The following is a 23,004-nucleotide window of genomic DNA, read 5'->3' on the forward strand; positions in this document are numbered from 1 at the left end:
AGGGAAGATTATAGCAATACAATCCTACGTCAAGAAACAAGAAAATCTCAAATAAACAACCTAACCTTTCACCTAAAGCATTTAGAGAAAGAAAACCAAAAAACCCAAAATTAGCAGAAGGAAAGAAATCATAAAGATCAGATCAGAGGGCTTCCCGGTGGCGCAGTGGTTGAGAGTCCGCCTGCTGATGCAGGGGACACGGGTTCGTGCCCCGGTCTGGGAAGATCCCACATGCCGCAGAGCGGCTAGGCCCGTGAGCCATGGCCACTGAGCCTGTGCTCCGGAGCCTGTGCTCCGCAAGGGGAGAGGCCACAACAGTGAGAGGCCCGCCTACCTCAAAAAAAAAAAAAAAAGATCAGATCAGAAATAAATGAAAAACAAATGAAGGAAACAATAGCAAAGATCAATAAAACTGACAGCTGTTTCATTGAGAAGATAAAAAAAATTGATAAACCATTAGCCAGAATCATCAGGAAAAAAAGGAAGACTCAAATCAACAGAATTAGAAATGAAAAAGGAGAAGTAACAACTGACAATGCAGAAATACAAAGGATCATGAAAGATTACTACAGGCAACTATATGCCAATAAAATGTACAACCTGAAAGAAATGGACAATTTCTTAGAAAAGCACAACCTTCTGAGACTGAACCAGGAAGAAATAGAAAATATAAACAGACCAATCACAAGCACTGAAATTGAGACTGTAATTAAAAATCTTCCAACAAACAAAAGCCGAGGACCAGAGGGCTTCACAGGCGAATTCTATCAAACATTTAGAGAAGAGCTAACACCTATCCTCCTCAAACTCTTCCAAAATAAAGCAGAGGGAGGAACACTCCCAAACTCACTCTATGAGGCCACCGTCACCCTGATACCAAAACCAGACAAAGATGTCACAAAGAAAGAAAACTACAGGCCAATATCAGTGATGAACATACATGCACTAATCTTCCTCAAAATACTAGCAAACAGAATCCAACAGCACATGAATCCAAACAATCATACACCATGATCAAGCGGGGTTTAGCCCAGGAATGCAAGGATTCTTCAATATACACAAATCAATCAATGTGATACACCATATTAACAAATTGAAGGAAAAAACCATATGATCATCTCAATAAATGCAGAAAAAGCTTTCAACAAAATTCAGCAGCCATTTATGATTTAAAAAACTCTCCAGAAAGTAGGCATAGAGGGAATCTACCTCGACATAATAAAGGACATATGTGACAAACCCACAGCCAACATCGTTCTCAATGGTGAAACACTGAAACGATTTCCTCTAAGATCAGGAACAAGACAGGGTTGCCAACCCTCACCACTATTATTCAACAAAGTTTTGGAAATTTTAGCCATGGCAATAAGGAAGAAAAAGGAATCCAAATCGGAAAAGAAGAAGTATAACTGTCACTGTTTGCAGATGACATGATACTATACATAGAGAATCCTAAAGATGCTACCAGAAAACTACCAGAGCTAATCAGTGAATTTGGTAGAAGTAGCAGGATACAAAATTAATGCACAAAAGTCTCTTGCATTCCTATACAGTAATGATGAAAAATGTGAAAGAGAAATTAAGGAAACACTCCCATTTACCACTGCAACAAAAAGAATAAAATACCTCGGGATAAACCTACCTACGGAGACAAAAGACCTGTATGCAGAAAACTAAAAGACACTGATGAAAGAAATTAAAGATGATACTAACAGATGGAGAGATGTACCATGTTCTTGGATTGGAAGAATCAACATTGTGAAAATGACTATACTACCCAAAGCAATCTACAGATTCAGTGCAATCCCTATCAAACTACCAATGGCATTTTTCACAGAACTAGAACAAAAAATTTCACAATTTGTATGGAAACACAAAAGACCCCGAATAGCCAAAGCAATCTTGAGAAAGAAAAATGGAGCTGGAGGAATCAGGCTCCCAGACTTCAGACTGTACTACAAAGCTACAGTAATCAAGATAGTATGGTGCTGGCACAAAAACAGAAATATATGTCAATGGATAGAAAGCCCAGAGATAAACCCATGCACATATGGTCACCTTATTTTTGATAAAGGAGGCAAGAATATACAGTGGAGAAAAGATATCCTCTTCAATCAGTGGTGCTGGGAAAACTGGACAGCTACATGTAAAAGAATGAAATTAGGACACTCCCTAACACCAGACACAAAAATAAACTCAAAAGAGATTAAAGAGCTAAATGTAAGGCCAGACACTATCAAACTCTTAGAGGAAAACATAGGCAGAACACTCTGTGACATAAATCACAGCAAGATCCTTTTTGACCCACCTCCTAAAAATAAACAAATGGGACCTAATGAAACTTCAAAGCTTTTGCATAGCAAAGGAAACCATAAACAAGACGAAAAGACAGCCCTCAGAATGGGAGAAAATATTTGCAAATGAAGCAACTGACAAAGGATTAATCTCCAAAATTTACAAGCAGTTCATGCAGCTGAATATCAAAAAAACAAACGACCCAATGCAAAAATAGGCAGAAGACCTAAACAGACATTTCTCCAAAGAAGATATACAGATTGCCAACAAAGACATGAAAGGATGCTCAACATCACTAATCATTAGAGAAATGCAAATCAAAACTACAAGGTATCACCTCACACATCACACCGGTCAGAATGGCCATCATCAATAAATCTACAGACAATAAATGCTGGAGAGGGTGTGGAGAAAAGGGAACCCTTTGCACTGTTGGTGGGAATGTAAAGTGATACAGCCACTATGGAGAACAGTATGGAGGTTCCTTAAAAAACTAAAAATAGAACTACCATATGACCCAGCAGTCCCAGTACTGGGCATATACACTTAGAAAACCATAATTCAAAAAGAGTTATGTACCACAGTGTTCATTGCAGCTCTGTTTACAATAGCCAGGACATGGAAGCAACCTAAATTTCCATCGACAGATGAATGGATAAAGAAGATGTGGCACATATATACAATGGAATATTACTCAGCCATAAAAAGAAACGCAGTTGAGTTATTTGTAGAGACGTGGGTGGCCCTAAGAGTCTGTTATACAGAGTGAAGTAAGTCAGAAAGAGAAAAACAAATACCGTGTGCTAACACATATGTATGGAATCTAAAAAAAAAATATGGTTCTGATGAACCTAGGGCCAGGACAGGAATAAAGACGCAGACATAGAGAATGGACTTGAGGACACAGGGAGGGGGAAGGGTAAGCTGTGACAAAGTGAGAGAGTGGCATTGACATATATACACTACCAAATGTAAAATAGATAGCCAGTGTGAAGCAGCCGCATAGCACAGGGAGATCAACTGGGTGCTTTGTGACCACCTAGAGGGGTGGGATGGGGGGGTGGGATAGGGAGGGTGGGAGGGAGAAGCAAGAGGGAGGAGATATGGGGATATATGTATATGTATAGCTGATTCACTTTGTTATAAAGCAGAAATTAACATACCATTGTAAAGCAGTTATACTCCCATAAAGTTAAAAAAAATTATTCAGTAGATCCCTAAGCTTATAAATCAAGAAATAACAGTTAATGCATGCAGTATCCTATATGGAGACAAAAACAGAATAACTTGCTTTTATTCTTCTGCCTGATCAACTTAAATACACATAACATACACAGGTTCTTTCTCCAGATTAGTGAATAAAAACAATTTTGATGAGTATTTGTAAGTAAACATTGTCACATTATATATGCTATCATATTTAAAATTTGCCTTCATGGTTTGAGGATGGGTAAGAAAATTGTTTCTATTTGTGAAATAACTGTTTTGGTTTTTCTTTTTGAGATGAACAGTTTATCTTTAGGAGTCTAAGTAATTACAATTTTTTAAAAAGAGTTGTAAGTTTGTCATTTTAAATTTCAGTGCCAATCTGTTTACTTAATAAAATCACTTGATATTTGAGATGTCCAATGGCCCAGAACTTATTTTTATAGCATTGGAGCCGTCTTCTTGACCCATAGACAATCACTGAACACATTTTGTAGGACTGGGAGAGATTTTTCACAATTGAGTTTTATTTGAATGTCAGTGTTGAAAATAAATTTTAATAATCTTTATGAGCAGGTTGTAAAACTTCAGATAATTTATGAACATCTTCTGTATGTAATCTTTAAATTTTTAAATTGAACTCTGCCATGTTTTATAAATCATCTTTTCTATCCAATGTAGACATGGTCATCTTTTTAATCTTAACATCTGTGTGAAGCAACAGACATGATACTGTACTCTGATGTATTTTCGAGAATGTGGTTGAAAAAAATGTAGCTTGCTATCCTACGTAAATAGGAGTTTTCTACTTAATACTGGGGGAGCAAAGCACAGAATCTAACTGCAGGGACCTTTTAGGAACTCACAGTCATCAAGCAGCAGGGGTTTCCCAGAACCCGCCAATAGAAGGTTTCCTGGTGAAGAGAGGACAGTCCCATGACACAGTTGAGACGTTCTGCATCTTCAGATTTCTGGGAAGGACTTTTTCTGACACCAGCTCTGTAGGCTGGCAAGCGTCTTCTCCTTCAGTTTGCTCCTTTCTCTCCTGCACTTTCGAGAAACAGCAGAGAAAAACTCTGCAAGGCGTCTTTTCCACTGTGAAACAGACCCTCTGCCTTTAGGGATCCCCTAGGCTTGCACCTGGACTTGGACTAGACTCCTTGGAAAGTGGGCACCTGAAGAGCTGTCAGGGATGCGGCATGCACTCTTGGGGGCACAGGTTCACAAGAAAGGTTTGGAATGAACCTGGGATGCAGATGGAGAAGGGAGGTCCCGTGAGCCATGGCCCGGAAGGGGCCCGTACTTGGGTGTTGCCGGACGGTGGATGTGCTTGCAGAGACGGGAAGCGGAGGCACCCAAAGCACGGCCAGTCTCCTGCCCACTGAGCCGGCCAGGTTCATGGCTCTGCCCTTGCCTTGGGCACAGCGACAGTGCCTCTGTCCCTGGGACGTACCTGAGGGAAGGCCTCTAGAAAGGCTGCTGGTTTAGATGAAACCAGGAGGCTAAGTAAGGCTCAGGCTGTCCGCTGGAGACGGTGGCTGGGGGCTCCTGTCTCGGCCCCGCCAGCCCCGCCTCGGCCCCTGTATCCAGCCGGGCAGTGGGAGAACTGGGAAGGGGCCTGACCCCTCTCCACGGTGGCTCATGTTTGCTAGGCCAGTTATGGTGCACCAGTGAGGCAGTGTTTTCCCTCTTCTGTTTCCCTCCCAGTTTCCCCTTTTCAGGGTTTGCTGGAGGATTTTGTTGTTGTTGTTGTTGTTTTCTTCCTCTCTCATTTGCGTTTGAGGCTCGTGGTCAGTGGAGCCCCGCCACCCCCTGGAGGGACCCTGTGGTTTCTGTGCGAAGAGGCACCTGCTCCCGCTTTGATGAGGGTGAAGGTCAGCGGGTTGCCGTTTGTTGTATTCATGTCCCTCCACCACCACGGGCGACGCTTTACAGGTTCACCTCCTGTACAGAGAAGGATTTGCTAAGTTTGCAGTTGGGTGTCAGCATCAGGACCCATGGGTGTCTTCCCCACCCATGCGTCCCACCGGGCACCTTGACTCTTCGAACCAAAGTTCCTTAAAGGGGCACAGCCCGGCCTGGTCTGCAGCCTCAGCAGTCTGGGATCCCTGTGGCGCTTCCTGGAGTCCAGGTTGGCAAGAGACCGTGGGGTCTGAGGCCAGCCGGAATGGGGGCTCCTCCAGCAACCCAGGTGGCAGCCGGTCCCTACCTGGGACCCTTCCCTCCCACCCAGCCGGGGGGCCGGGTTCCAAAGCGGTGAGCGAGCTCGTGGACTGGCACGGGGCTGGAGGCTCCCAGCCCCACCGGGCAGTGCGTCCAGGGCCATTCAGATGCCAAGCATCAGGAAGTCATTTTGTGCAACCACCTGAAGCAGAGATATTTTTTAAAAAGCATAAATTATTCTCAGTTGTTCTGTGATGATCCTGCCTTTTTCTTGTCCCCGTGACTTCGCATCAGTGGTTCTTTCGCATCAGGTAAATCTTGAGAAAGCCTTGGCGCCCCTTCCTCCCGGGCCCCACTCAGTACCCATGCGTGTGCACCCCCAGCCTTTCTCAGTAGTTAAGACGCCCTAGGCAATGCCATAGGCACAGCTGACTGTGTCTCTCTCTCTGAGTGCAAGAAACTCAAGTCATCTTTAAAAAATACCCAAAAAAAATTTACAAGAAAAGAAACACACCAAAAAATATCTTTTTAGGCCAGAGTTTTCTACAGGTACTAATGAATATTTTTCTTAATCCTTATAAGTTTTATGTGTTTAATATTTCTTAATACCAGGAGCATTAATTTATACTTTTGTAGCAACACAACATTTTTATAAACAGCCAGTGCTTTGGCTCAAGTCTCCACAAGGGGCTTATGCAGGGTTTTCTTGGGACCTGTGTACAATGTACTGTATTTAAAAAAACAAGTTAGCTAGTGTCACCCTTGCTGTGTTAATTAACAAAAGACGTTGTTTCTGGTCTCCTGTGTCATTTGTGTGGACCCAGCAGTTCTCCAAGGAGTCACGTTGTACGGGGGTTGAGTTGACGGTTCTTGTGATATGTAAACCCCCAAGACCAAACTTGAGGGTTTATTTAGGCTTTTTTTCTGTTTGTCCTTTGGATTTTTGGTTTCATTTCGTTTTGGTACCGTTTGCCATTTACAGCCAAATCAGTTTTGTGGTGTTTAAAACTTTTACTGATGTCAAATGGAGGAAAGGAACAGAAAAAAAAAGATTTTTAGAGTAATAAAATTTAAAACTGAGCTGTTTAAATGTTGCTGTTTTTACCTGTCCTTGTCCAAAAGTGGGACCTTCCCAGGGAGAAGAGGAAAGTTCCACTTGGTTCCTTAAGTCGCCAAAAGCCCCTGCCCGAAATTCAGCACCCCCTACCCCCCCGAATTCTTGCAGCATTATTTCCCAGTTGGTTGATGGCAAGGCAAAAAGACATCCTTTTAATGGTTAGGGAGGATCAGTTGCTTAAATGATTTCATCTCAATGTTGTATTTATGGTTTGACAATAAAACGACCTTGTTGGGGGGAAGGATGTGGGTGAGGTGAATTGTAGTACAGTGTACGTACATGGACCTCTTCAAAGAAGGAGACAATTTCTATTCAGTAAGGTAGAGAATGCTCCAAGCAGGCCTTCTGAACGATGATGGCAGAGTAAATCCTTTGGATCCATACCTTGGGAGGGAGCGAGCCCTGTGTGCATGGGCAGGGTATTCAGATATACCATGGTAACCATGGTACTCTTCATGAGTTAGATCTCCTGCACAGGTAAAAGAAATGATCTTGAACAGTAGATGCTTAAGGAATTTAGAACTTTATTGTTAAAACAAGATGGTGTAACGTGTTTTATAATATATTAAATCTTTTCTTCTTTTAGAAGCCAGGCCTTTTCATACTGAGACATGTTAATATACTTTAAATGCCCAAGTATTACCTGATAGAACATTTGGACATTTGTCTTGTTTTTCTTCTCTCTAATCATCATTTTTCCCTTTGCCTCATTGACTTCCTTTTTTATATTTGGGGCCTAAGATTAAATTACTTGGGTCACTTTCATATTTCCCCCTTGAATTGGAACTAATTATGGAATTAATTTTCAATGCAAATTCAAGACGAGGGCTTTAAATTTGAAAATATGATACTTTAATATTATTAGAATTATATATATAAAATGTTAGACAAATAAATTTGTCTTTTTTGGTTTTGTGCATTTGAATCTCTGGGATGACAGCTGCTGATACAACATAAAAATAGTTGGAACCTACCTGTAACATCTAATTTCATCTTCAGAAGATCAGTGACTAATTTCCTTGGTAATCCATTTCAGACTTCCTTTTGAAGTTGGGAAGATGAGTTTTACATTCCTTTTTGTTCTCTTTTATGGTTATAAAAGGACTCTTTGTATGTGTATACAGAGTGCCACCTTTGACCTTTCCTATGATAAAGCAGTTTTCCTTTTAGATAAGAACACATGAAAACACACTTCTCTTTAAAGGCACAGTATATAGAGAAACTGAATTTAATGCAAAGGAGAAACAAAACATTTAACTGTTCCTGCATGAGCAGACTGTTCTTACAGTGGTATCTGTTCCTGGGAATCTAGATAGAATTCTTTCTACAGAGCAAGCTCCTTTGTGTATCACTCTTCAGTGTAACATTAACAAGACTACTGCAGTTACATGATAGAGCCCTTTTTGAGGGTGTTCAAAAGTTGGACAGTTCTACTTTACCATTAATACATTCCTCTACATGTATCCACACAGTTTTAAGGAAATGAAGTAAAATGATGCTTTATAGATCTTATTTGTTATAAAGAAAATTCACTTCTGTGTATCTTTAATTACTGGGTAAAAGTCTTGGGAGTTGGATTCCCAATAATTAGATTCACAGTTGGGCATTTTGTAAAATAATAGGGTTTTCCTATGTATTAATGCGGTTTAGTCATCCCATCCGTTTATCCTAAGTAAATTTTAGAGTTTGTGCATTTGTTTAAATTTCATGCCTTATCTGCTACAGAAAGGAAATGGATTTAAGAGCTAAAGTATTAATTTTTATAGTTTAAATCATAACTTGTCATGTTTCTCTATTGGTTTTTATGAATTTTTTTCTCTTAATCAATCATGTCAGTGATGTCACCCAGCTTACTGAAATCAGTTCCTCTTTCCACTTGAATTTGTTTCTTAAAACTTTTTATTACAGTAGAACCCAAATAATTGTCCAAGCCAGATAAAGTATTGCTGATATAAAGGCCTAAAGACGTTCTGTTATGAGTGAAGTCCATGAGTTTTCATTAGAATCAGCACTGATGAGTCCACATCTCTACCTGTCTGTCTAGAATTGATGAAAATAATTGTAGCAAATGGAGTGGGTAGCAGAAAAGGCCTTATAGCATATATTTAATGTATGATAGTAAGTATGAACAAGTTTATGATTTTGTTTATTTTCCTGTGCTTTTGTTTGTGTTATCATCTGCCCAGATGGTGATCAAAATCCTGCTCAGCATTCACGGTCCAGCCTTGCTTGACATCTTTTGTGATGTGATTGCTGATTCTCTTACTCCCTTATGCTCCTGTAATTCCTTTAAACTTTCTACCTTCTTGTGATCAGGGGTACTACCTGATTTATCTGCTTTCCCCCAGTACCTAGTAGAGCAAACACTGGGCATGGTGCTAAGTATTGTTGAAATGCAAGGATTCATAATAACATTATAGGGACTTGCCTGGCGGTCCAGTGGTTAAGACTCCACGCTTCCACTGCAGGGGGTACGGGTTCAGTCCCTGGCCAGGGAACTAAGATCCCGAATGCCACGCCGTGCGGCCAAAAATAATAATAATAATACATTACAATAGTTTACTAGGTAATTCTACTGAGTGTTTGCTCCGTGTTAGGCACTGTGATAAGCACCTTGCGTGCATTTGTCATTCAATCCTCAATGCAACCCTGTAAAATACGTTCCGTTTTCATCTACATTTTATACTCTGGGGCCAGAGGAAAATAACACCTACTGGCTAAAGCAAGGATTCTGTCTCCGGAGCTTTTAGCTACTTAGGAAAGTAGTGTTGTCCCTTAGGAAAACAAGCAAATTATTATTCTAGTGTGAAACAGAGACTGAAAGAGGGGAGGGGGTGCTGAGGGATGATACTTGAATTAAAGGACATGATGTGTATTGGACGGAGGTGACATGAAGAATGTATTCTAGGCTTGGGAAAAGCGTTAGCAAAAAGGCAAGAGATGTGGGGTGGGAAATTTCGGGCTATATTTGGAGAATAGTAACTGGTTCAGTATGGCTGGACCATACTCGTTGTGCTAGGAGATTAAGATGGAAGCAAAAATTGGGATCAGGTACCGTACCAGCTGAAATAATCATTTCTCCCCAGACCATCTTCACTGTACTATGTTTGCATGCTTGTCTTGATATGAAAGGCTAAACATGAACTTCCAGGTCATGAATGTAAAGCCTATTCATGGAAGTAGAACAGTTACTTAAGGAACAGTAAGAACTTCTCTGTGAAGCTTGATAAAACTTAAGAGTATTAACAATTGAGTATTTTCACTATTTTTCACAGTCAAACCCTGTTTAAAATAATAGAAAAGGAGGTAGGATTTGGGGGAATGTAGGGTCAGGGAGGTCCCTCACTTTGCATTTATACTAATCCAAGCCTACCAAGCTTAGGTGACCAGTGTTGTGTGGACTACAATGTCAGTCATCTTTCTAGGCATCCATTTTCATAGGAAACACAGGAAGTGTGTTTATGTGGAGATTCTCTATATGCAGCTTGTATTGTTAAAATCAGTGTCAGTGGGTAGCATGGAGGAATAGAAGAGGAAAAAATAGGTCAAGTTTGAATGGGACGAGCAGATATTATACATGTGACATAAGCAAGCTGGAACCCCAGCCAGAATATTAGGGTTTAATTCTTTTTGCCAGCTTCCTGCAGTCACAAACAATCCTAAAATTTGAGTGATTTACGCAGTAGTAGCCAAGAAGTGGGGAGGGGAGGCAGTGAGAGCAGTCCACCCCAGGTAGGAGGGATGTTTGACCACTGAAATTGTCTAGAACTGCCTGCATGTGATGCTGATAAAGACGAATTCGACCAAGTCAGTTTTATTATGTGTAAACTGCAAACAGGGCACCCTCTTTTGGCCTGTGCTGGGGCACCCTGTTCCCACCATAGCCCTCTCCCCCCCCACACACACCGAAGCGTCTTGCTCTCAATTTGTACGCTGGCTGCACGTGTCCTCCAGGTGCCTCTCCCCTGCTGTGATCTGAACGGAGGAGCAGCCTGTCAGGACGGGGCAGTTCTCCTGGCAGAGGGAGAAGAGGAAGACGCCTGGCCCAGCCACTGACGGCACTTAAAGCTTCTGCCAGGAGCTGGCAGAATGTCACTTCTGCTTGTATTTCTCTGGCCAAAAACCGACCTGGCTAATCCCTGATTAGCCAGTCCGTGCGGCTAAGAAGTAGACACCCACAAAGAGGTACTGCGGGTCCCATAGCAACAAGCAGTGATTGTACTCTCACAGGGAAGTGCGAGGAATTGAGAACAACAGGACCAAATCTACCGCCATGGGTAACTGTGGGTCCAGGTGATTTAACAGAGTTTAATGTAAAGGATATAAAGAGTCTTTGCCTAGAAATAAGGAGGAATTTTTGACTGTCAGATTGATTTTCACCCAGGTGATTATATAGTATTAACTTCTACCGTTTAAAAAAGTCAGATAATCATTTTTCTTGAATTTTGTAGGTGTCATGTGCCTAGAGAGTAATGGCTATGTTAGCTGTTTCTTTAATGACATACAGTGGTTAAATGGCAAAGAGCTTCTCTTGGTCCATCCAGTTCTCCATAGTAAACGAGACAACACAGAAGGTGATTCTAGATGCATAAGAGAGTGGACGCCTTGGGCCTGAGGGATGAATCCCCTGGCAGAAACCAGTGGAGAAAGGCTAGAGGGGCCCCTACTGTGAGTTGTACGGTCATGGCAATAGGGAGAAAAAGAAGTCCAGTGGTTAATATTAATAATGGTAATGACCATGGCAGATCATATCTGTCGGAGGCTTTCCTCCTCCTACCTTATTCCACTTACACATTTAGAGTGTATATTTCTGTGTAGAAAGAATCCCAAAGGGCTTTGCTTTATGTTTCCTACCCTGACTTCTCTGCTGACACAACACAAGTCAGCACACAGCAGCGGGCTGTTTTGGAGTAGCCAGGCCTTTTGCGCATTGTTTGGGAGATCATGGAAGAGTAAGAAAAAAGACCACTGTCCTACCTACTTTCAATTAATGGCATTAACTGAATTCTGTTTCTAACACTGGCACTGAAGCACATTATATACTTGAGAGCACTTGACAACTGATTTACAATATGTTTCACAGTGGTTCCCAAATTATTTTCCTAGGTAGTTAGTGAAGAGTCAATATGGAACATATAATAAAGTGATTTTTTTTTTTTTTTTTTTTTTTTTTTACTGTACGTGGTCCTCTCACTGTTGTGGGCTCTCCTGTTGCGGAGCATAGGCTCTGGACGCACAGGCTCAGCGGCCATGGCTCACAGGCCCAGCCGCTCCGCGGCATGTGGGATCTTCCTGGACCGGGGCACAAACCCGTGTCCCCTGCATTGGCAGGCGGACTCTCAACCACTGCACCACCAGGGAAGCCCAATAAAGTGATTTTTAAAGCAAAATTTTACTTAAAGCCTAAAGGGAAATTATATACCAGTTAACTTTATTATTTTTTTGGAAGGACTCTTAATAGCACTATAAAATGTTGTCTGCAAGCTAGAATGTCATTTATGTGTGCGTGATCATTGCTGAAGATAAAGTTCTCAGAGGTTCCTTGATTACTCATGACAGCAGATTGCTCTTGATAATGATGAAAGGTATAATAAATAAGCTTTAAAGACCTTTCCAGTAATGAGCTACGTACTTAGACCTAGCTAACGAACTGAACACGGGCCTTCCTTATATTTCTGTAGGTGTTTAGAAGGGTAGCTAATGTTACAACATTTTAAAAGGTTTATGGTGAACAGACAGAGCTACATGAAAAAGAGACATTTGTTTCATGACTCTAGGATATTAGATAGCCCCGTTACACCTTGGTGGGTTTTTTGTTTGTTTGTTTGTTTGGGGTTTTTTTTTTTCCCCTCTTCTCTTCTGTAGCACTTTGCCAGTTAAGGAAAGTTGGGTGAGGCTAGATAATTTTAAACGCTATATTGTTTAGCAATCCCTGTTGACCAGTAAATTGGCCGAGAAGGAGTTGTTTGCCCTAACATTCCTGTGATAAAAGCATCTGATTATATTTGACTAATGTAGAGAACTACTTTTAAAGTAAAAATAATGTTGATGGTAAATCAGAGTTTAAAAGCATAGTGCATTAAAATATTATTTAAATATTAGACTCATGTTTAGAATCCCTTGCTAGTGGGAGTACCTTAAGGAGTTTCAGGTGCAGTACACAGTGAAATCTTAAGTGCTACAACTGGGGATAAAAAAAAGAAAATGCTTACAAGTATCCTTGCTGACTTAGATAATTTGGAATTACATCATTGGAATCTCTGCTTCTTTATAACTCAACAGTTTTTTGAGGGTGGGGTCTTAATGTATGTTTGAATGTTATTTGAGAAGGTAATTTTAAGATAATAATATTCATGGAAACATAGGAACATATTTTTCTCTCTTCCATTAGATTGTCACATTAAATGTATAGACTAGGTCTTTATCTCATCTAATAGGCTTGACAGTATCAAAACATTATGGCCGTGTGGATAGTTATATGGGAAAAATATATTAAATATGTAATCTAAAAGCCATTGCCATATTAAGTCTTGGAAATGGAAAATCTGAGGGTAGAATCCTCTTCTTTGTATTATTCTTCACACCTACACAGTCTTTACATAAGAGTTCTATTTTACTTTATCCTTTCTAATTAAATCATTTCCTTTATGTGCAATGAGAAAAATTTGGCAGTTATATCTCACACAAGTTGTATATCTTAAGGTTGTAAAGGACTCTTTCTCAATTAATGGAATTCTTGCTGTTCAAACTTGCTATGCAAATATGAAATATATGTAATATTAATATATTACCAAAATTACTACATGGATCATTCTGCTCCAGGTCTTAAACCGGAAGCCTTGTTCAGAAGTGTTTAAGTTAAATAAATTGGTAAAAGTGAGTGTTGGAATTTGTTATTTTAAATCGAATTAGAAAGGTAAAAGGAGTTCAGGATGAAGCACTTTAATGGGAATAGAAGGTGGTTTTGTAACTTGTCCTGATTTCATCTATAAACATTTAAACGTTATATAAATTTAAACAAGCTTTAACTAAGAGATCTTTTTCTACAGTAATCTAAAAAGCATTGTAAACATTCAAAATAAGCAAGCAATAATCAATTTTGAAGACTGTACTGGTTTTGATTTGTGGATGAAAACTTCTGGAATGTTTTCATTAGAATTTACTGTAATCTTTTTTTGTTTTTGTTTTGGCCTTTCTTTTTTTTCACCCCTCTTATATAAACACATCTTAAAATACGTGATATGATTAAGAATGGTTAATTCCTAAGGAGTTTAGCACATTAGCTATTAGTATATCACTGAGACCAAAGGAGCAAGCAAGATTTTTTTTTTCTTAATCGTTCAAGACACAATTTGCTTTATTAGTCATGACAGTTAGAGTTGATGGTTTTATTATGTGGAACCTGACCACTACCACTGGGTTGTATTTTGAGAAGAAAAAAGGATTTTCTGTTTTGGTAGTTTACATCTGGAGGTTTTTTGTTGTTTCCTCACAGCGTTTTGAGATACTTGTTTCACACTTATAAGCTTCAAGCAAGAAATTCTCTAAATTCCTTTTTGGAAGTACTCTATTCTGACGCCTTTGAAGTAATCTGCGTTCACCTGTTTCCATATCTTACCTGGCAGGCTCTCCAGCCTTGACCTCCCCTAGGGCCCATGGCCTCTTTCTCCTGGCGCATGAGAAGCCTACGATGGGCAACTGGGTGATCGTAGTGTGCCGAGCGTTAAGACAGCCATGCGCATCACCTCCAAACTCTGCACGTTCGGAGTCAGTTCATTCTCCCATCAAAGCTGATCTCCCTGCCTAACTACTCCTTGCCTCTCACAGTTCTCAGTCCTCTTCAGCTCTTTCGGTTCCCCTTGTGCTACGCTAATTCACACCTTTCTGCCTCTCATGATTCCGTTCCTGCCAGCTAGAACTTCCTACCCTCTTTTCTCTCTCTCAGATGAGACCCAAAATATCATCTTGGTAAAACCTAGTAAGATGATTAAGATACCATTATATCTGCAGATGTGTCAAAAGAAGGCATGTGTACTAAGTGTTAGAGCATTGGGGGAAAAAATATAATATATTCTCTAAATCATGAGTCAGCAAACCATGGCCCACAGGCCAAATCAAGCCCTACCACCTATTTTGTAATTTATTGGAACATAGCCATGTGCATTTGTTTATATTATCGAACCATCTTGCTGCCTATGCACTGTATTATCATGCTACCTTATGGCCTGCAAAGCCCAAAATATTTACTTTTTGGCCCATTACAGAAAACATGTGGCAGCTCTTACTCTAAATGAACACTTGTTAAACCAGAGTATGCCAGGAGTTTTCCCTAGGCTTCAACTCATCTTTCTATATCGGGCCAGGCCTGTTCAAACAAGAGCTAAGAACACATTTTCTGAAGCCTAATTTTCTTATATGTTCATAACCAGAGGCAGATGATAAACAGTGAACATTTTATTAAGTTTAATTTTTTTCTACATAAGCACAGTATATTTTTTATTTGTAGCACTTGGAACTTAGAGATGAGGCATCAGGTAGTTCACGTTAATTTTTTTTTTTTTTTTTTTTTGCACTCCTGCATTTTCTGAAATCTTTAATGCCGGAGAATTTGATGCAGACCTTTTTCTCTGGCTAAAAATGGAATCTTCCTTGTTCCCCCAACTTTATAAATGGTAGTAATTTCCCAAAACTTCACTTTGTAGGAAGATTAAAATGATGCTTCCTTTATATTCTCTGCCACCTCTTCCCCCAAACGAGTGTTTATTTTATTTGACCAAGAAAAACAATATTCCCTTTCCTTCTATTTAGATCATACTTTTAATTAATATTTAGCAATTCTGAAGTTGGTGTTTTAAAACTCATTTCAAACTTTGCCTCATCACTTACTAGTAATAAAGGTTGAAATGCAACAGATTATGAATAGGAAGAATGACTGTATCTTCATCTTGTGTCTCCAAATGTTCCCCCTTGGGTAAAATCTCATCTACAGCTGTATACCTCCTCCTCCATGAGAATTTCAGTGGCAGAACTCATCCACAAATTCCAACAGCCATTCTAAAGGGAAGAATTGAAGAAAGAAAGGAGAGTTGGAAATAGTTCAGGGGGCTAAAGCTTATTCTGGAATACATGTAGAAATGTTTGCAATGAAGGTTTGGGAGTGGTAAAAGAAGCTAAGGAGTAATAATAATGATAGCCCTGTGCTAGTAATTGCTCCCTAAATCTGAGAGCTGACGCTGCAATCCTAGCCTTGGTATAAAGGTAATTATAGAGCTAAGACTGTCCTGGTGATGTATTGGACACAGAAAAGCACTTTAAGAAATATTGTTAAAAATAGGTTAAATGAACAAAGTTAACCCAAGAACCTGGCAGTATTCTACCAGAATTTTAAATGCCTTCTTTCTTTGGCCCAGCAATCCTACTCTGGAACTCTGTCCTGCAGATACAACTGTTCATGTATGAAATTACATGTTCAAGTTTATTTGGTGCAGCATTGGTTATGGCAGAAGATTAGACACAATCCAAGTGTCCAGCAATAAAGGACTGGATCATAAAATCAGAAAGGCATTGAAGGTTGAACCAGATGAAAGCATGTCCCCTGACATGTGTATTATCTACAAAATAACATTGAAAATGCACGCAAGGGAGACCCTAAAAGTTGCTAACACAGGATGGTAAAAGGGAAATAATTGTACATTACCAAATTTTACTATGTTATAAAATAACAGATTTTAAAAAGTATTTTATCATTTATTTTAACACATTAAAACTGTGTAGGAGCTTGTATATATTCTGTTGTTTTTTTTGTTTTTTTTGTTTTGTTTTGTTTTTTTGTGTGTGTGGTACGCGGGCCTCTCACTGCCGTGGCCTCTCCCGTTGTGGAGCACAGGCTCCAGACGCACAGGCTCAGCGGCCATGGCTCACGGGCCCAGCCGCTCCGCGGCATGTGGGATCCTCCCGGACCGGGACACGCACCCATGTCCCCTGCATCGGCAGGCGGACTCTCAACCACTGCGCCACCAGGGAAGCCCTATTCTGTTGTTTTGATTCCCATACCCATTTGATTTCTACTCCTATATGAACCGAACATACTATTGAGGTGTTCAGGCATGGCCCAGTAAGAACTACTCTAGGGGCTTCCCTGGTGGCACAGTGGTTAAGAATCCACCTGCCAATGCAGGTGACACGGGTTCAAGCCCTGGTCCGGGAAGATCCCACATGCCGCAGAGCAACTAAGCCCATGTGCCACAACTACTGAGCCTGTGCTCTAGAGCCCGCGAGCCACAACTACTGAGCCCAAGTACCACAGCTGCCGAGCCCGCGTGCCACAACTACTGAAGCCCACGCACCTAGAGCCCGTGCTCTGCAACAAGAGAAGCCACCAACAAGAGAAGCCCGCGCACCACAGTGAAGAGTAGCCCCAGCTCACCACAACTAGAGAAAGCCCACATGGAGCAACGAAGACCCAACGCAGCCAGAAATAAATAAATAAATTAATTAATTAATTAAGTTTTAAAAAAGAACTACTCTAATTGACTCTTAGAGTTTATTCCTTCATCTTTGAGGTAAGGGTGGGATGATTAGGACAAAAGGTAATTAGTGCATTTCTTACAAAAATGTATTTCCACAGAGAAATAGCAATTTAAATTCTTTTTGACTTTTATACCCCACAACTTCTTTTTTTTTTTTTTATTGAAGTATGGTTGATTTACAATGTTGAGTTAGTTTCTGGTGTACAGCAAAGTGATTCAGTTATACAAATATATATACTCTTTTTCATATTCTTTTCCATTATGGTTTATTACAGGATATTGAATATAGTTCTCCATGCTGTACAGAAGACCATGTTGTTTATCTATTTTATATATAGTTGTTTGTATCAGCTAATCCGAAACTCCGAATTTATCCCTCCCACACCCCCTTTCCACTTTGGTGACCATAGGTTTGTTTTCTGTGTCTGTGAGTCTGTTTCTGTTTTGTAAATAAGTTCATTTGTATCATATTTTAGATTGCACATATAAGTGATATCATACAGTATTTGACTTTCTCTTTCTGGCTTAATTTAGTATGATAATCTCTAGGTGCATCCATGTTACTGTGAACGGCATTATTGCATTCTTTTTTACGGCTAAGTAGTATGCCAGTGTGTGTGTGTGTGTGTGTGTGTGTGTACCACATCTTTTTATCCATTCATCTGTGAATGGGCATTTAGGTTTCTTCCATGTCTTGACTATTGTAAACAGTGCTGCTATGAACGTTGGGATGCATGTATCCTTTCAAACCATGGGTTTCCCCGGATATGTGCCCAGGAGTGGGATTGCTGGGTCGTATGATAGTTCTGTTTTTAATTTTTTAAGGAACCTCCACACTGTTCTCCATAGCGGCTGCACCAATTTACATTCCCACCAACAGTGCAGGAGGGTTCCCTTTTCTCCACACCCTCTCCAGCACTTATTATTTGTAGACATTTTAATGATGTGGCCATTCTGACTTGTGTGAGGTTGTACCTCATTGTAGTTCTGAATCCATTTCTCTGATAATTAGCAATGAGCATGTTTCCATGTGGCTATTGGCCATCTGTATATCTTCTTTGGAGAAATGTCTATTTAGGGCTTCTGCCCTTTTTTTTTTTTTTTTTTTTTGCGGTACGCGGCCCTCTCACTGTTGTGGCCTCTCCCCTTGCGGAGAACAGGCCCCGGACGCGCAGGCTCAGCGGCCATGGCTCACAGGCCCAGCCGCTCCGCGGCATGTGGGATCTTCCCGGACCGGGGCACGAACCCGTGTCCCCTGCACTGGCAGGCGGACTCTCAACCACTGCGCCACCAGGGAAGCCCCTTCTGCCCGTTTTTTGAGTGGGTTGTTTGTTTTTTTGTTATTGAGTTGTATGAGCTGTTTATATATTTTGGAAATTGAGCTCTTGTCAGTTGCACATTTGCAAATATTTTCTCCCATTCTGTAGGTTGTCTTTTTTTTTTTCTTTATGGTTTCCTTTGCTGTGCAAAAGCTTATAAGTTTGATTAGGTCCCATTTGTTTATTTTTGCTTTTATTTCTACTGCCTTGGGAGACTGACCTAAGAAAACATTGCTGTGGTTTATGTCAGAATGTTTTGCCTATGTTCTCTTCTAGGAGTTTTATAGTGTCATTTCTTATATTAAAGTCTTTAAGCCATTTTGAGTTTATTTTTGTGTATGGTGTTGAGGGAGTGTTCTCAGTTCATTAATTTATATGTGGGAAGGCTTTTCGCTTTTCACCATTGAGTATTATGTTGGCTGTGGATTTGTCATAAATAGCTTTTATCATGTTGAGATATGTTCCCTTTATACCCACTTCTTAAAAAGGATTCAAGATGGTAAAAAGGGATGTTTGGAAACTTGTTCTCTGATGAGGTGTGTCTGAGTGAACACAATTACAGGCAGATGCTTGGACCAGATTTATGAATAGAGGAAAACAATTAGAACCTAGATTCTAGTTTCATGTCAGTCAAGTGTAGAGTTTCATAATGGTTGATATATGTGGAGTAAAGGTTTGTGAAGAGTCCAAGATAACTGAATTCTGTGCTTATTTTTGGTAAATTGTAATATTGCTTACTTTGTAAAGAAACTAGTCATGATAGAGAGTTTTATGGGAAAAAGAAATCTGCCTTTTTGATAATTCCTTTAATAAAAGTTAAAATTCTGAACATGCAGAACTTGATTATTGATCTATGCCTAGGTATTGATTGATGTAACCTACTTCCTAAAGTAGTAAATTTCAAATGCATTCCTATGTAATTGTTTGCTGTCATATCTCTGGATTTAATTTTTAAATATTTGAAAACTAGAGTATGCGTCCAGTTAGATTTTTTACTTGGACAATAATATAAAGCAAAACTATCAGTCATTATTTTCAATGCCATTGTATTGTAGCTCGTTGATAGCATGCTTTTTTATGTTTTCAGGATATGGCTTTAGTTGCCCCTGAGGCTCCTTCAGAACAAGCCAGAAGAGTTTTTCAAACTTACGATCCAGAAGGTAAAAGATTTTATTTTTTATTAACATTGACTCTGTGTTTTATATTTTCATATGTTTAAAATATATTGATACTTTCCTGAGTTTTATTTTTAAAGAGTTATGAGATTATTGAAAGACATGTAGCTTGCATTTCTTGAAAATTTTAAATAGGAAATAGTGAAAATGGGAACCAAAAAAACAGCAAACTTCAGTGATCATCATATTCTCACATGGTATAAGGGTTTTGTGTTTCTTGTGGTACTAAAGTTACGATTACTTGAATCTTGACCTCTGATGGTGTTAAACAGGGAAAAATACCACCTCTTGAATAACTTTTCAAAGAGCTTAAGTCATTTATTTATTTATTTATTCAAATGAATAAATGTTTCAGAATATTTCTTTTTTTAATAATTGAGATATAACTGACATAACATTCTGTAAGTTTAAGGTATACAACATGTTGCTTTGATATATTTATATATTGCAAAATGATTACTATTTTAGCATTAGGTATAACACCTCTATCACATCACATAATTACTTCTTTTTTGTGGTGAAAACAGTTAAGATCTGGTCTGTTAACAATTTTGAAGTTTATAATACAGTATTATTGACTATAATCACCATTGCTGTTCATTAGTTCTCCAGAACTTATTTATCTACTAGTTGCAAGTTTCTACCTTTAAACAACATCTCCCCAATTAACCTACCTCAAGCCCCTGGTAACCACCACTCTACGCTGTTTTTACAAATTCAGCTTTTCTAGATTCCACATATAAGTGATATCATACAGTATTTGTCTGTCTACGTCTGATTTACTTCACTTAGCATAATGTCCTCAAGGTTTATCCATGTTGTCACAAAAGGTAGGATTTCCCTCTTTGTCATGGCTAAATAATACCCCATTGTGTGTGTGTACACACGCATACACACTGTAATCTTTATCCATTTGACAAACACTTAGGCTGTTTCCATAGCTTGGCTGTTGTGAATAATATTGCAGTGATTGTGGTTGTGCAGATATCTCTTTGAACTACTGATTTCACTACCTTCAGATATATACCCAGGAGTGGAATTGCTGAATCATATGGTAGTTCTGTTTTTAATTGTTTGAAGAATCTCTGTACTGTTTTCTTTAATAGAGATACCATTTTATATTTTCACCAACAGTGCATAAGTTTTCCCCTTTCTCCATAAACTCACCAACATTTAATCTTGTCTTTTTTTTGGCCATGCCATGCGGCATGTGGATCTTCCCTGACCTGGGATCAAACCCGTGCCGCCTGCATTGGGAGTGCGTAGTCCTAACCAGTGGACCACCAGGGAAGTCCAGTCTTTGTCTTTTTGATAAAGTTCATCCTAACAGGTGTGAGGTGATACCTCATTATGATTTTGATTTGCATTTTCCTGATGATTAGTGATATTGAACATTTTTTCATATACCTATTGGCCATTTGTATGCCTTCTTTAGAAAAATGTCTATTCAGGTCCATTGCTAACTTTTTTTTTTTTTTTTTTTGCAGTACGCAGGCCTCTCACTGTTGTGGCCTCTCCTGTTGCGGAGCACAGGCTCAGCGGCCATGGCTCACGGGCCCAGCCGCTCCGCGGCATGTGGGATCCTCCCGGATCGGGGCACAAACCCGTGTCCCCTGCATCGGCAGGCGGACTCTCAACCACTGCGCCACCAGGGAGGCCCCCATTGCTAACTTTTTAATGGAATTATTTGTGTTTTTGCTCTTGAGGTCTTTATATATTTTGCTTTATATATTTTGTGTATTAACCTTTTATCAGATATATGGCTTGCAAATATTTTCTTCCACTCCACAGGTTGCAATTTTATTATTTCCTTTGCTGTGCAGAAGCTCTTTAGTTTAATGCAGTCCCACTTGTTTATTTTAGTTTTGCTGCCTGTTCTTTTGCTGTCTTATCCAAGAAATCACTGCCAAGACCAATGGCAAGGACCTTTTTCCCTACATTTTCTTTTAGTAGCTTTACAGTTTGAAGTCTTACACTTAAGTCTTTAATCCATTTCAAATTGTTTTTTGTGAATACTGTAAGATAGGGGTCCAGTTTCGTTCTTTTGCATGTGGATACCCATTTTTCCCAACACCATTTATTGAAGAGACTATCCTTTCCCAATTGTATGTTTGTGGCACTCTGATCAAAAATTAGCTGACCAGGGCTTCCCTGGTGGCGCAGTGGTTGAGAGTCTGCCTGCTGAGGCAGGGGACATGGGTTCGTGCCCCGGTCCGGGAAGATCCCACATGCTGTGGAGCGGCTAGGCCCGTGAGCCATGGCCACTGAGCCTGCGCGTCCGGAGCCTGTGCTCCACAATGAGAGAGAGGCCACAACAGTGAGAGGCCCGCGTACCACAAAAAAAAAAAAAAATTATCTGACCATATATTAATGAATTTATGTCAGGACTCACTATTCTGTTACACTGGGCTATGTGCTTGTTTTATGCTAGTAGCATATTCTTTTGATTATTAGAGCTTTGCAGTATAGCTTGAAATCAGGTAACATGATGCCTCTGGCTTTGTTCTTCTTTCTCAAGATGGCTTTGACGGTGCAGTGTCTTTTGAGGTTCCAAATAAATTTTAGATTCTATTTCTGTGAAAAATGTCACTGGAATATTGGTAAGGATTGCAGTGACTGTGTAGATCACTTTGGGTAGTGTGGACATTTTAACACTATTAATTCTTGATATAATCCATGAGCACAGTGTATCCTTCCATTTATTTGTGTTTTCTTCGATCTCTTTCATCGGTGTCTTACAGTTTTCAGTGTCTTATACCTCTTTGGTTAAACGTGTGCCTGAGCGTTTCATTGTTTTTGATGCTATTGTAAATGCAATTGCTTTTTAAATTTCACTTTCAGATAGTTCTTGTTGGTGTATAGAAATGCAACTGATAACACTATGTTGATTTTGTATCTTCCAAATTTACTGAAATCATTTTTCTAACAGTTTTTTAGTGGAGTCTTCAGGGTTTATATATAAGACCAAGTTATCCACAGAGATCATTTTACTTTTACCTTTCCAATATGAATGCCTTTTATTTCTTTTTTGTGCCGAATTGCTATGGCTAGGACTTCCAATAATATGCTGAATAGAAATGGCAAAAGTGGGCAATCCTGTCTTTTTCCTGTTCTCATAAGAAAGGATTTTAACTTTTCACCATTGAGTATGATATTAGGTGTAGGTTTGTTGTATATGGCCTTTATTACACTGAGGAACC

At 39.6% G+C, this 23,004-nt stretch overlaps 1 protein-coding gene across 2 annotated transcripts in view; it reads left to right on the top strand.

Moving 5' to 3' along the window:
- Nucleotides 1-23,004, top strand: part of MINDY3 (MINDY lysine 48 deubiquitinase 3) — a gene marked incomplete at both ends in the record, with an annotated part of 96,085 nt that overhangs the window by 51,838 nt on the left and 21,243 nt on the right. For both annotated transcript variants that reach the window (XM_079698901.1, XM_079698902.1), the window contains one exon: nt 19,717-19,789. In XM_079698901.1, the coding sequence (XP_079555027.1) occupies nt 19,717-19,789 (73 nt within the window). The remainder of the gene's footprint in view (nt 1-19,716; nt 19,790-23,004) is intronic.

Source organism: Hyperoodon ampullatus (genome assembly GCF_949752795.1).
Source record: "Hyperoodon ampullatus genome assembly, chromosome: 3".
Taxonomy (NCBI): domain Eukaryota; kingdom Metazoa; phylum Chordata; class Mammalia; order Artiodactyla; family Ziphiidae; genus Hyperoodon; species Hyperoodon ampullatus.